The sequence below is a fragment of the Lampetra planeri genome, chromosome 1, assembly GCF_965212315.1.
Source record: "Lampetra planeri chromosome 1, kcLamPlan1.2.h2, whole genome shotgun sequence".
Lineage (NCBI taxonomy): Eukaryota > Metazoa > Chordata > Hyperoartia > Petromyzontiformes > Petromyzontidae > Lampetra > Lampetra planeri.
In genome coordinates this window covers 26,954,899-26,969,010 of record NC_136107.1, presented here as the reverse complement: position 1 = coordinate 26,969,010, position 14,112 = coordinate 26,954,899, and the positions used below count along the sequence as shown (strand labels likewise).

The 14,112-nt window shown below is 46.0% G+C and overlaps 1 protein-coding gene across 1 annotated transcript in view; it reads left to right on the top strand.

Moving 5' to 3' along the window:
• Positions 1-5,848: 5,848 nt before the first annotated feature.
• LOC144720814 (homeobox protein Hox-B8-like) overlaps positions 5,849-14,112 on the top strand; it is a 16,017-nt gene continuing 7,753 nt past the window's right edge. Inside the window, exon 1 of the mRNA XM_078597883.1 lies at positions 5,849-6,495. Coding sequence (XP_078454009.1) covers positions 5,919-6,495 — 577 coding nt within the window. The 5' untranslated portion in view covers positions 5,849-5,918. The remainder of the gene's footprint in view (positions 6,496-14,112) is intronic.

Here is a 14,112-nt window from a genome sequence, read left to right as displayed (position 1 = left end):
AGTTCCCGCTCACGGTCAAAACCGGTGACGATTATTTGACCCGGTCCTGGGCCTCCCTGAAGTCTTCTCAGTCTCAAATGTGTCCCTGGTGTGGTGCTCGCTAACAGCACTTGCCCCAACAGTCTGTTAAGGCTATACGGGGGATCTTTGTCTTTGTGTGGCAGTGGTGGTGTTGGAGAGATAGCTTGGATCACTGTCACAGCTTACGATCCACACCATGGCGACGGTGGTGCTGCAAACACCGAGATGAAAAATCGCGTGGCCACAGGAACGACGTGACATTCCCAAATTTGGGGTGGAGCGGTGGGGCAACGGTTAGCGCATCGCCCTATCAACTCGGCATCCCGTAGTTCGATTACCGGCCACGCATGAAGCATCGATGCAATGGTTGGCGCTATCATAACTGTTCCTACTGTCGCACCTACCCCCGCTTCTATAATCATCCGTATTTGCCATCTGCGTAGAAACGGCGGACCACAGAACGGCCTGATTTTCGTCGTCCTCGAGATTCCAGGATCAGAATCAGTATCTAAACTGGAGGAATCCCGAAGAGTTATGTAGTTCTATCTTTCACAGACGTCCAGTCGCGATAGTTGAGATAACCGAAACAGTTTTCCGCACGAATAGAATTGTGGAGGAATAGTGACAAACACGTTTTTTAAAAATCCTTTATATTAAGTTCACTTGCTTGCTTGCGCGCTTACGACCGTGCAAATCTTTCGGTCGTTTTTTAACCCACTTCCCGTGATCCAATCGAGCTGACATTTTGCACACAGACTCGTTGTGCGTGACAATTAATTTTCGTGAAAAAAATTTTCCCAAATGTTACACTGTTTAGGGAAACATTTTTAAATATTTAATTACCAATTGCTTAATGGTGGCAGACAATCATCTGACCCATAGGTGGCAGCCATCTCAAGCCAGAGGACGAGAGGACTCTAGCCGCCCCGATGCCACGCATATAAAGGATTTATAGTGAAAAACTTTGTTTTACGGGTTAATTTTTTAAATCCTTTATATTAAGTTAACTTGCTTGCTTGATTGCGTGCTTGCGTGCTTGCTTGCTTACGACCGTGCAAATCTTTCGGTCGTTTTTTAACCCACTTCCCGTGATCCAATCGAGCTGACATTTTGCACACAGACTCGTTGTGCGTGACAAAAAATTTTCGTGAATTTTTTTCCCCAAATTTTACACTGTTTAGGGAAAATTAAATAAATATTTAATTACCAATTGCTTAATGGTGGCAGACAATCATCTGACCCATAGGTGGCAGCCATCTCAAGCCAGAGGACGAGAGGACTCTAGCCGCCCGTTTCATGATGACGCAAATGTTGACTAACCACATGGCATGAAATCCCTGCCCCCACGCTGTACAATGGAGACTATTTATAGAGCAGTTACATTGAAGCCGCCAGGTTCTTGAAAGTGGTAAAACGAGTCAACGCTAGTGCCCTCGGGAATATACGGGGCATGTCAAGAGGTGATCTTACATATAAAGGATTTATAGTGAAAAACTTTGTTTTTACGGGTTAATTTTTTTTAATCTTTTGAAATGTAAAAAGGAAAGAAAGGTGGGCTAAGCCCCACCGCTGGAATGGTCAGCGCACTGGACTTGAAACCCAGAGGTGGCCTGTTCGATTCGATGGGGCAAGTTTTCATTAAAATCATCTGGTTCGCTCAGCAATAAAAATTAACCCGTAAAAACAAAGTTTTTCACTATAAATCCTTTATATGCGTGGCATCGGTTTTATTTTGTTATTCATTTCTGTTTTTCTTGAGTAAGAGTTTCATTTTTATCACATTGGTATTTTAAATTAAATATGAAAAAAAAAATTCCTAAAAAGTGGAAAATTTTGGGGGAAATAAATTTCACGAAAATAAATTGTCACGCACAACGAGTCTGTGTGCAAAATGTCAGCTCGATTGGATCACGGGAAGTGGGTTAAAAAAACGACCGAAAAATGTGCACGGTCGTAAGCGCGCAAGCAAGCAAGCAAGTCAACTTACTATAAAGGATTTACAAATGGGCTGCACCGCAAACGTGGAAGAGGAGACCTGGCCTGCCCCAAGAGCTCCCACTTGGCGGAGGCCCGTTCGGCAAATGTACCACGCGGTGGCTCATGCCGCCGTGCCGTTTGTACGCTTGCCTGAGCGCATCCAATCGGTGCATTCGTAGCTGACATACCACTTGCTCCGCTCACCAGTGCAGTGTTACGTTTCGGATATGTTTTCTTATATATACACACCGCATACGAGGCACACTCGTTTAAGTGACATCAGCCATGATCTCTGCACTGCTGAATGAAACGTGCTGTAGCCGTCTCGAACGTTCCTCCAACATCGGATCAATCCACCGCTCCATCTCTGCGGCCAGAGCTGCCTCGTGCGCCGCCGGTGGATGGATGTTTGGATCTTCCACTCATCCGCACTGGCATACAAATCGAGGTGAAGTATGGTCAAGCGGGACCCCCCCACTACCCACCCACCCCCTCTCCCACTGTTGCGGCAGAGGCGTCCTTCAAGGCGTAGTGAAGGCAAAGTTAGGAAAGCATCAGAGGTGGAAATTATAATGAAAGACAAACGATAGAAGTAACTGCTCGCGCGCGCGTGTGTGTGTGTGTGTTTGTGCGATGATCATCAGGTCGAATCAGCCTCAAACGAATACCTTATGCGGTTGTGTAGTAAACATCGCCACCGGGGAGACAAAGGCGACCGGGCGTGGTGGTGCTGGTCACACACCCTCCGTCGTGGGCCCACAGTGCCGGCCTTCATAGGTGCTGTGAACTAGCAGCGCTTCCCCCAGCAGTCTGTTAAGGCTAAAGTGTGAAGGGAGTCGGGGGGGGGGTGTGTCTTTATCTTTGCTGATCATCAAAGTGAATAACAAGGTCTTTTATTTGGGGGTTAGACCGCGTTAATAGAAATCATCAAAGTGCACCTAGCATGGCGCAAACACCGTGGTGACGGTACCACCACTTTGTGGTAAACTGTTGTTGTTGTTGCTGTTGTTGTTGTTGTTGCTGTTGTTGTTGTTGCTGTTGTTGTTGTTGCTGTTGTTGTTGTTGTTGCTGTTGTTGTTGCTGTTGTTGTTGTTGTTGCTGTTGTTGTTGTTGTTGTTGCTGTTGTTGTTGCTGCTGTTGTTGTTGTTGCTGTTGTTGTTGTTGTTGTTGTTGCTGTTGTTGCTGTTGTTGTTGTTGCTGTTGTTGTTGCTGTTGTTGTTGCTGTTGTTGTTGTTGCTGTTGTTGTTGTTGCTGTTGTTGTTGCTGTTGTTGTTGCTGCTGTTGTTGTTGGTGTTGTTGTTGTTGTTGTTGTTGTTGTTGTTGCTGTTGTTGCTGTTGTTGTTGTTGTTGCTGCTGCTGTTGTTGTTGTTGCTGCTGTTGTTGTTGTTGTTGTTGTTGTTGCTGTTGTTGTTGTTGTTGCTGTTGTTGTTGTTGTTGCTGTTGTTGTTGTTGCTGTTGTTGTTGTTGTTGCTGCTGATCATCGCTTTGTTCCACACCGAAGGGCCAACAAGAATCACGTCTCGTCGAAAAGACGCGTCACGTTCCGTTGACTCTCACCCTCCCCCCGCCCCGACCCCCCGACCCCCCGAACCTCTCGCTCAGTGTTTGGTGACGGAGAGACCTGGGCACGAGTTTCGCCGCAAGAATTCGGAGGAACACGTGGTGGGGGGTGGAGAGTGTCGAAGGTCTGAAATGAAGGCCTCGCAGGAGACACCGACAATCGATGACCGCACGCCGTTCAAGCCGAGCAGCACCCCGGGTCACGTGGGGAGGAAAGTGTTGTCAGCGAGCACCCGTTGAATCGGAGGCCTCGGAGATGGCTCGAGTTAGCTCCGTCTCCACGTGGTCGCTCGTCAGCTGGGGACCCGGCTTGCTCGCTGCTGCGTCAGCTGCGTTCGCACGCACGACACCCACCACACCACGCACGCAGGTAAAAACACCACTACCACACCGCAACACATCATCATCATCATCATCCTGTGTATACGTTGTGCTTCCGTCGCAAGACACATCGTTCGACAGCACAAATAAAGACAAAGATCCCCCGTATAGCTTCAACAGGACTGCCGGCGGCAAGTGCTGTTAGCGAGCAGTATCATTGAAGGCTGCCACGGTACATGAAGGGGGTGGTGTGGCAAGAACTACGCCCTGCAGCCTCGGTATTCAACGTAGCCATGCTTTTAAACACCGCACTCGGTACTTATTTGAGGCTGAGTCCACCTAGGGGAGGCCCGTGACCGGTTCAGACACACACACACAGGGACCTACTACCACTACCCCAGCGCTCTCCACACACACACACACACAGTACCTACTACCACTACCCCACCGCTCCCCACACGCACACACACAGTACCTACTACCACTACCCCACCGCTCCCACACACACACACACACAGTACCTACTACCACTACCCCACCGCTCCCCACACGCACACACACAGTACCTACTACCACTACCCCACCGCTCCCCACACGCACACACACAGTACCTACTACCACCACCCCACCGCTCCACACACACACACACACAGTACCTACTACCACTACCCCACCGCTCCCCACACACACAGACACACAGTACCTACTACCACTACCCCACCGCTCCACACACACACACAGTACCTACTACCACTACCCCACCGCTCCCCACACACACACACACAGTACCTACTACCACTACCCCACCGCTCCCCACACACACACACAGTACCTACTACCACTACCCCACCGCTCCCCACACGCACACACACACAGTACCTACTACCACTACCCCACCGCTCCCCACACACACACACACACAGTACCTACTACCACTACCCCACCGCTCCCCACACACACAGACACACAGTACCTACTACCACTACCCTACCGCTCCCCACACACACACAGACACAGGTACCTACTACCCCACTGCCTCGGACCGGCACGCGCGCGCACACAGGTCCAGGTGTAACACACAAATCCGCATGGACACGCGGCCAGGTATTGCGACCACGTGTCTACGAACAACTCTTCAGTTCCTTCAGTTGCAGCCGACATTCTTGGCTGTCGTCATGTGCCTCGCAGCTTGGTTTTTTTGTGCTTGTGCGCGCAAATCAATCACCCTGCGCGAACTTTAAAACGATCGTCACTCGGCGATGCGCACGATGCGTTTTGCGGCAGAGCCGATTTCGATGCACACGCCACCACCTCTGGGGTTGTGAGATGGGTGTCGGATTTCATCTTTTGGCCGCGCACGTGCGTCCGGTTATTCTAATTGTTTTGTTTTAGCGCGCGGCGCGTGAAGTCTGTCATTTTTTTTGTCGCTGCGACGTATTAATCCGCCTCGATATTTCCATTTGCTTGCAGCGAGAGGTGGTTAGGAGCTGGGGGGGGGGGTGGAGAGGAAGTTGGAGGCGGTGGTGGGGGAAGAGGTGCGGCGGGGGGGGGGGTTGGTGGTGGTGGTGGTTGTAAGCGCAGCAGCATCAGCAGCAGCAGCTCCATGGAGCGGCGCGGTGCGTGGCAGTAAATCCCACGCTGTGACCGCCGAGACTCGGAGGGGTAAATACGACATTTGATCGCCGACGTGCAGAAAGAGACCGGATTTTTTTGTTGTTGGTGGGGGGGGGGTTTACGAACCCCCAGCTCCCCCCCCCCTCCCCGCGCCCTTACGTGTTATAGGCCTAAATGGCCGCGCTAACCTAAATACGCATCGAGGAAGAGAGCAGCAGCAGCTGCAGCAGCTGCCGTCGTGATCATCCATGGGAGCCCGCGCCGCGTCGATGATTCCGTGCCGCGCGTTCTCCTGCTCGATGCGCAGGCCGTCGTGTGACTGACAGAGTTTGGGGGGGGGGGGGTGGGACGGTGGTTGGGGTTGGAGGGCCGCCTACCCACGGCTCAGGCGTCGCCCGCCGTCTCCCTCCTTCCACGACCTCCCGATGAATTCCTACTTCGCGAATTCCCTCTTCGGCAAGTACAAAGCCGGCGAGGCGATGCGTCCCACCTACTACGACTGCCGCCTGGGCGCCGACGGGATGAACGCCCGTCAGGCGGTCTTCTACGGCCCCGCGGGACACGGCGGAGCCGCCGCTGCCGCCGCAGCTGCAGCGGCAGCCGCGGCCGCAGCCGCCGCAGCTGCAGCGGCAGGTTTCGATCTGCCGTCCGGGATGGCGCATGGCGGCGCGGGGTCCCACCACCACCACCCCCAGGACTTTTACCACCACCACCACCAGCAGCAGCAGCAGCAGCACGGAGGGTCCGGATCGGCCGCGTATCCTCAGCCAGGTTCGTGCGCCGCGCTCGAACCGTCGGCCAACTTCTACGGCTACGCTGCGTTTCCGTGCGGGAGGCAGCCGATGTTCGCCCTGCAGTCGGAGTGCGGTGGTGGTGGAGGAGGAGGAGCGGCTCAATACCACGCCGACTTCAAGGCTCTGGGGCCCTGCGCGGAGGACGAGTTGGAGTTCCCTGTGCAGGGGGCGTCGTCAGCACCGCTCTTCCCGTGGATGAGGAGCCAAGGTGAGCGGGGTAGCGAGCAGTACATCCGTGCGAACGTGTTCGTCTGCCTCTCTCTGTGTTTGTGTGCGTGCGTCTGACTCTCTCTCTGTGCGTGCGTCTGACTCTCTTTCTGTGCGTGCGTCTGCCTCTCTCTCTGTGTGCGTCTGCCTCTCTCTCTGTGTGCGTCTGCCTCTCTCTCTGTGTGCGTCTGCCTCTCTGTGTGCGTCTGCCTCTCTGTGTGCGTCTGCCTCTCTGTGTGCGTCTGCCTCTCTCTCTGTGTGCGTCTGCCTCTCTCTGTGTGTGCGTCTGCCTCTCTCTCTGTGTGCGTCTGCCTCTCTCTCTGTGTGCGTCTGCCTCTCTCTGTGTGCGTCTGACTCTCTCTCTGTGTGCGTCTGCCTCTCTCTCTGTGTGCGTCTGCCTCTCTCTGTGTGTGCGTCTGCCTCTCTCTCTGTGTGTGCGTCTGCCTCTCTCTCTGTGTGCGTCTGACTCTCTCTCTGTGTGCGTCTGCCTCTCTCTCTGTGTGCGTCTGCCTCTCTCTCTGTGTGCGTCTGCCTCTCTCTGTGTGTGCGTCTGCCTCTCTCTGTGTGTGCGTCTGCCTCTCTCTCTGTGTGCGTCTGCCTCTCTGTGTGCGTCTGCCTCTCTCTCTGTGTGCGTCTGCCTCTCTCTCTGTGTGCGTCTGCCTCTCTGTGTGCGTCTGCCTCTCTCTCTCTGTGCGTCTGCCTCTCTGTGTGCGTCTGCCTCTCTCTCTGTGCGTCTGCCTCTCTCTCTGTGCGTCTGCCTCTCTCTCTGTGTGCGTCTGCCTCTCTCTGTGCGTCTGCCTCTCTCTCTGTGTGCGTCTGCCTCTCTCTCTGTGTGCGTCTGCCTCTCTCTGTGTGTGCGTCTGCCTCTCTGTGTGCGTCTGCCTCTCTCTCTGTGTGCGTCTGCCTCTCTCTGTGCGTCTGCCTCTCTCTCTGTGTGCGTCTGCCTCTCTGTGTGCGTCTGCCTCTCTCTGTGTGTGTGTACATAACTCAGAGAGCAGCCTGCGCACACGGCTTCGGCGTCGTTTACGACTCCATATTTTTTTGAACAGGAGAAGGGGCCGGACTGAGGCTGTATTTTACAGTCGTAAAAGCGAGCGCGCTGAATGAGAGAACGGGAGCAATATTATGCTTGAGACTCGCGCGCGTACACACACACACGCGCGCAGACTAGCGCTTAAAGAGTTTGTCGCCACGCATATCACAGAGAGAGAGGTATTGTCGTGTTTATTATGGTTTTAACAAGTCGTGTTAAAAATGCATATATGTACGGTGTTGTGTATATGTGTAAGTCAATAAATAAGTTTGCGAGAATTTGACTCGGCCGGTCACTAAAGGTAGGTTGATTCACGTGGCACGCGATGGGGGCAGTTACCCCTCGGTTCATCACGAGTGTAATTTGATGATTATGAAAATCATAATAATAATAATCAACGAGGCATGTGTGTGTACCGTATATTTAAACCGCACGCTCAAATGACGTGAACTCGAGACGTGTGAGCGAAAGTCAACCTCGTTCGTCATGTTTTATGCGTACGCGTATTTAGTTTTTTTTTTACATGATATAAATTTGAGCGGCGATTTCAATCGATGGACAGGCTAGAGAGAGTGTGTGTGTGTGGGGGGAGGGGGGTGGTTTGTCTGCACGCTTTCAGTTTTAGCCACGCACACTCGATGCATCGTAAGGGAGCAGGACTGGGGAGGGTGGCGATATTGTTCAGACGCAGGGAATTCGTCCACCGTGCCCGCATGCACGGGTGTCAGAACATCAGCATCGCAAGACATCGCGTGCATTGCAAGGGGATACATTCATCGTGATGCACATCTCTGTGTCGTCTCACTGCTGGATGAAGCCTCCCCCCCCCCCCACCACTCCTCCCCGTACCGTGCAGTTCACGTGAGTTGTTTGACCATACTTCACCAATGCTGATCAGTGCTGGGGATTGGTGAAAGGGGGTGGCCCACGTAAGGACTGGTCCAGACATCACTGGCCGCCGGTGTTGTATTAGTATTGGCTGGAAATCGAACTTGGGTCGATGGGTTCATCATAGATAATCGAGGTATTTTTGGGGTAGATCGCGTAAATATATAAATGTGTCGTTAAACCCGCCACCACCCGACACGGCCAATTAATAAGGTTTGTCACGTAAACAGAACGTGGCCAATTCGTCACTTGTACAGCACTAGTGTGTAGTGTAGTGTATAGTGGTGTATAGTGTAGTGTATAGTAGTGTATAGTATAGTGTATAGTAGTGTATAGTAGTGTATAGTGGTGTGTAGTGTATAGTAGTGTATAGTAATGTATAGTGTGTGTATAGTGTAGTGTATAGTCGTGTATAGTGTAGTGTATAGTGTAGTGTATAGTAGTGTATAGTGTAGTGTATAGTGTAGTGTATAGTGTATTGTATGGTGTAGTGTATAGTAGTGTATAGTGTAGTGTATAGTGTAGTGTATAGTAGTGTATAGTGTGTGTATAGTGTGTGCATAGTAGTGTATAGTAGTGTATAGTGTAGTGTATAGTAGTGTATAGTAGTGTATAGTAGTGTATAGTGTAGTGTATAGTAGTGTATAGTAGTGTATAGTGTAGTATATAGTAGTGTATAGTAGTGTATAGTGCAGTGTATAGTAGTGTATAGTAGTGTATAGTGTAGTGTATAGTAGTGTATAGTGTAGTGTATAGTAGTGTATAGTGGTGTATAGTGTAGTGTATAGTAGTGTATAGTGTAGTGTATAGTAGTGTATAGTAGTGTATAGTAGTGTATAGTGTAGTGTATAGTGTAGTGTATAGTAGTGTATAGTGTAGTGTATAGTAGTGTATAGTGTAGTGTATAGTAGTGTATAGTAGTGTATAGTGTAGTGTATAGTGTAGTGTATAGTGTAGTGTATAGTGTAGTGTATAGTAGTGTATAGTAGTGTATAGTAGTGTATAGTGTAGTGTATAGTAGTGTATAGTAGTGTATAGTAGTGTATAGTAGTGTATAGTGTAGTGTATAGTAGTGTAAAGTGGTGTATAATAGTGTATAGTGTAGTGTATAGTAGTGTATAGTAGTTATAGTGTAGTGTATAGTAGTGTATAGTGTAGTGTATAGTAGTGTCTAGTGTAGTGTATAGTAGTGTAAAGTGGTGTATAGTAGTGTATAGCAGAGGTGGGACAAAGTCATTGTTATGCAAGTCCAAGTCGAGTCGCAAGTCATCAAATTCATGACTCGAGTCTGACTCGAGTCCAAGTCACATGACTCGAGTCCACATCTCATAGGTGGGACAAAGTCATTGTTATGCAAGTCCAAGTCGAGTCGCAAGTCATCAAATTCATGACTCGAGTCTGACTCGAGTCCAAGTCACATGACTCGAGTCCACACCTCTGGTGTATAGTGTAGTGTATAGTAGTGTAAAGTGGTGTATAGTAGTGTATAGTGTGTGTATAGTAGTGTATAGTGTGTGTATAGTAGTGTATAGTGTGTGTATAGTAGTGTGTAGTGTATATTAGTGTATAGTGTAGTGTATAGTGTAGTGTATAGTAGTGTATAGTGTAGTGTATAGTAGTGTATAGTGTAGTGTATAGTAGTGTATAGTGGTGTATAGTGTAGTGTATAGTAGTGTATAGTGTAGTGTATAGTAGTGTATAGTAGTGTATAGTAGTGTATAGTGTAGTGTATAGTGTAGTGTATAGTAGTGTATAGTGTAGTGTATAGTAGTGTATAGTGTAGTGTATAGTAGTGTATAGTAGTGTATAGTGTAGTGTATAGTGTAGTGTATAGTGTAGTGTATAGTGTAGTGTATAGTAGTGTATAGTAGTGTATAGTAGTGTATAGTGTAGTGTATAGTAGTGTATAGTAGTGTATAGTAGTGTATAGTAGTGTATAGTGTAGTGTATAGTAGTGTAAAGTGGTGTATAATAGTGTATAGTGTAGTGTATAGTAGTGTATAGTAGTTATAGTGTAGTGTATAGTAGTGTATAGTGTAGTGTATAGTAGTGTCTAGTGTAGTGTATAGTAGTGTAAAGTGGTGTATAGTAGTGTATAGCAGAGGTGGGACAAAGTCATTGTTATGCAAGTCCAAGTCGAGTCGCAAGTCATCAAATTCATGACTCGAGTCTGACTCGAGTCCAAGTCACATGACTCGAGTCCACATCTCATAGGTGGGACAAAGTCATTGTTATGCAAGTCCAAGTCGAGTCGCAAGTCATCAAATTCATGACTCGAGTCTGACTCGAGTCCAAGTCACATGACTCGAGTCCACACCTCTGGTGTATAGTGTAGTGTATAGTAGTGTAAAGTGGTGTATAGTAGTGTATAGTGTGTGTATAGTAGTGTATAGTGTGTGTATAGTAGTGTATAGTGTGTGTATAGTAGTGTGTAGTGTATATTAGTGTATAGTGTAGTGTATAGTGTAGTGTATAGTAGTGTATAGCGTGTGTATAGTAGTGTATAGTGTAGTGAACATCAGCATCGCAAGACATCGCGTGCATTGCAAGGGGATACATTCATCGTGATGCACATATCTGTGTCGTCTCACTGCTGGATGAAGCCTCCCCCCCCCCCCACCACTCCTCCCCGTACCGTGCAGTTCACGTGAGTTGTTTGACCATACTTCACCAATGCTGATCAGTGCTGGGGATTAGTGAACGGGGGTGGCCCACGTAAGGACTGGTCCAGACATCACTGGCCGCCGGTGTTGTATTAGTATTGGCTGGAAATCGAACTTGGGTCGATGGGTTCATCATAGATAATCGAGGTTTTTTTGGGGTAGATCGCGTAAATATATAAATGTGTCGTTAAACCCGCCACCACCCGACACGGCCAATTAATAAGGTTTGTCACGTAAACAGAACGGGGCCAATTCGTTACTAGGACAGCACTAGTGTGTAGTGTAGTGTATAGTGGTGTATAGTGTAGTGTATAGTAGTGTATAGTATAGTGTATAGTAGTGTATAGTAGTGTATAGTGGTGTGTAGTGTAGTGTATAGTAGTGTATAGTAATGTATAGTGTGTGTATAGTGTAGTGTATAGTCGTGTATAGTGTAGTGTATAGTGTAGTGTATAGTAGTGTATAGTGTAGTGTATAGTGTAGTGTATAGTGTATTGTATGGTGTAGTGTATAGTAGTGTATAGTGTAGTGTATAGTGCAGTGTATAGTAGTGTATAGTGTGTGTATAGTGTGTGCATAGTAGTGTATAGTAGTGTATAGTGTAGTGTATAGTAGTGTATAGTAGTGTATAGTAGTGTATAGTGTAGTGTATAGTAGTGTATAGTAGTGTATAGTGTAGTATATAGTAGTGTATAGTAGTGTATAGTGCAGTGTATAGTAGTGTATAGTAGTGTATAGTGTAGTGTATAGTAGTGTATAGTGTAGTGTATAGTAGTGTATAGTGGTGTATAGTGTATAGTAGTGTATAGTGTAGTGTATAGTAGTGTATAGTAGTGTATAGTAGTGTATAGTGTAGTGTATAGTGTAGTGTATAGTAGTGTATAGTGTAGTGTATAGTAGTGTATAGTGTAGTGTATAGTAGTGTATAGTAGTGTATAGTAGTGTATAGTGTAGTGTATAGTGTAGTGTATAGTGTAGTGTATAGTAGTGTATAGTAGTGTATAGTAGTGTATAGTGTAGTGTATAGTAGTGTATAGTAGTGTATAGTAGTGTATAGTAGTGTATAGTAGTGTATAGTGTAGTGTATAGTAGTGTAAAGTGGTGTATAATAGTGTATAGTGTAGTGTATAGTAGTGTATAGTAGTTATAGTGTAGTGTATAGTAGTGTATAGTGTAGTGTATAGTAGTGTCTAGTGTAGTGTATAGTAGTGTAAAGTGGTGTATAGTAGTGTATAGTGTAGTGTATAGTAGTGTATAGTAGTGTAAAGTGTATTGTATAGTAGTGTATAGTGGTGTATAGTAGTGTATAGTGTAGTGTATAGTGTGTATAGTAGTGTATATTGGTGTATAGTAGTGTATAGTGTAGTGTATAGTGTAGTGTATAGTAGTGTATAGTGTAGTATATAGTAGTGTATAGTGTAGTGTATAGAAGTGTATAGTGTAGTGCATAGTACTGTATAGTGTAGTGTATAGTAGTGTATAGTGTAGTGTATAGTAGTGTATAGTAGTGTATAGTGTAGTGTATAGTGTAGTGTATAGTGTAGTGTATAGTAGTGTATAGTAGTGTATAGTGTAGTGTATAGTAGTGTATAGTAGTGTATAGTGTAGTGTATAGTAGTGTATAGTGGTGTATAGTAGTGTATAGTGTGTGTATAGTAGTGTATAGTGGTGTATAGTAGTGTATAGTGTAGTGTATAGTAGTGTGTAGTGTATAGTAGTGTAAAGTGGTGTATAATAGTGTATAGTGTAGTGTATAGTAGTGTATAGTAGTGTATAGTGTAGTGTATAGTAGTGTATAGTGGTGTATAGTAGTATATAGTAGTGTATAGTGTAGTGTATAGTAGTGTATAGTGTGTGTATAGTAGTGTATAGTGGTGTATAGTAGTGTATAGTGTAGTGTATAGTAGTGTCTAGTGTAGTGTATAGTAGTGTAAAGTGGTGTATAATAGTGTATAGTGTAGTGTATAGTAGTGTATAGTAGTGTATAGTGGTGTATAGTAGTGTATAGTGTAGTGTATAGTAGTGTCTAGTGTAGTGTATAGTAGTATAAAGTGGTGTATAATAGTGTATAGTGTAGTGTATAGTAGTGTATAGTAGTGTATAGTGTAGTGTATAGTAGTGTATAGTGTAGTGTATAGTAGTGTATAGTGTAGTGTATAGTAGTGTCTAGTGTAGTGTATAGTAGTGTAAAGTGGTGTATAGTAGTGTATAGTGTAGTGTATAGTAGTGCATAGTAGTGTATAGTGTAGTGTATAGTGGTGTATAGTAGTGTATAGTGTAGTGTATAGTGTGTATAGTAGTGTATATTAGTGTATAGTAGTGTATAGTGTAGTGTATAGTGTAGTGTATAGTAGTGTGTAGTGTAGTATATAGTAGTGTATAGTGTAGTGTATAGTAGTGTATAGTGTAGTGTATAGTAGTGTATAGTGTAGTGCATAGTACTGTATAGTGTAGTGTATAGTAGTGTATAGTGTAGTGTATAGTAGTATATAGTAGTGTATAGTGTAGTGTATAGTAGTGTATAGTGTAGTGTATAGTAGTGTATAGTGTGTATATAGTAGTGCATAGTGTGTGTATAGTAGTGTATAGTGTGTGTATAGTAGTTTATAGTAGTGTATAGTAGTGTATAGTGGTGTATAGTGTAGTGTATAGTGTAGTGTATAGTAGTGTATAGTGTGTGTATAGTAGTGTATGTGGTGTATATAGTAGTGTATAGTAGTGTATAGTAGTGTATAGTGTGTGTATATAGTAGTGTATAGTGTAGTGTATAGTAGTGTATAGTGTAGTGTATAGTAGTGTATAGTGTAGTGTATAATAGTGTATAGTGTAGTGTATAGTAGTGTATAGTGTGTTTATATAGTAGTGTATAGTGTAGTGTATAGTAGTGTATAGTGTAGTGTATAGTAGTGTAAAGTGGTGTATAGTAGTGTATAGTGTGTGTATAGTAGTGTATAGTGTGTGTATAGTAGTGTATAGTGTGTGTATAGTAGTGTGTAGTGTAGTGTATATTAGTGTATAGTGTAGTGTATAGTGT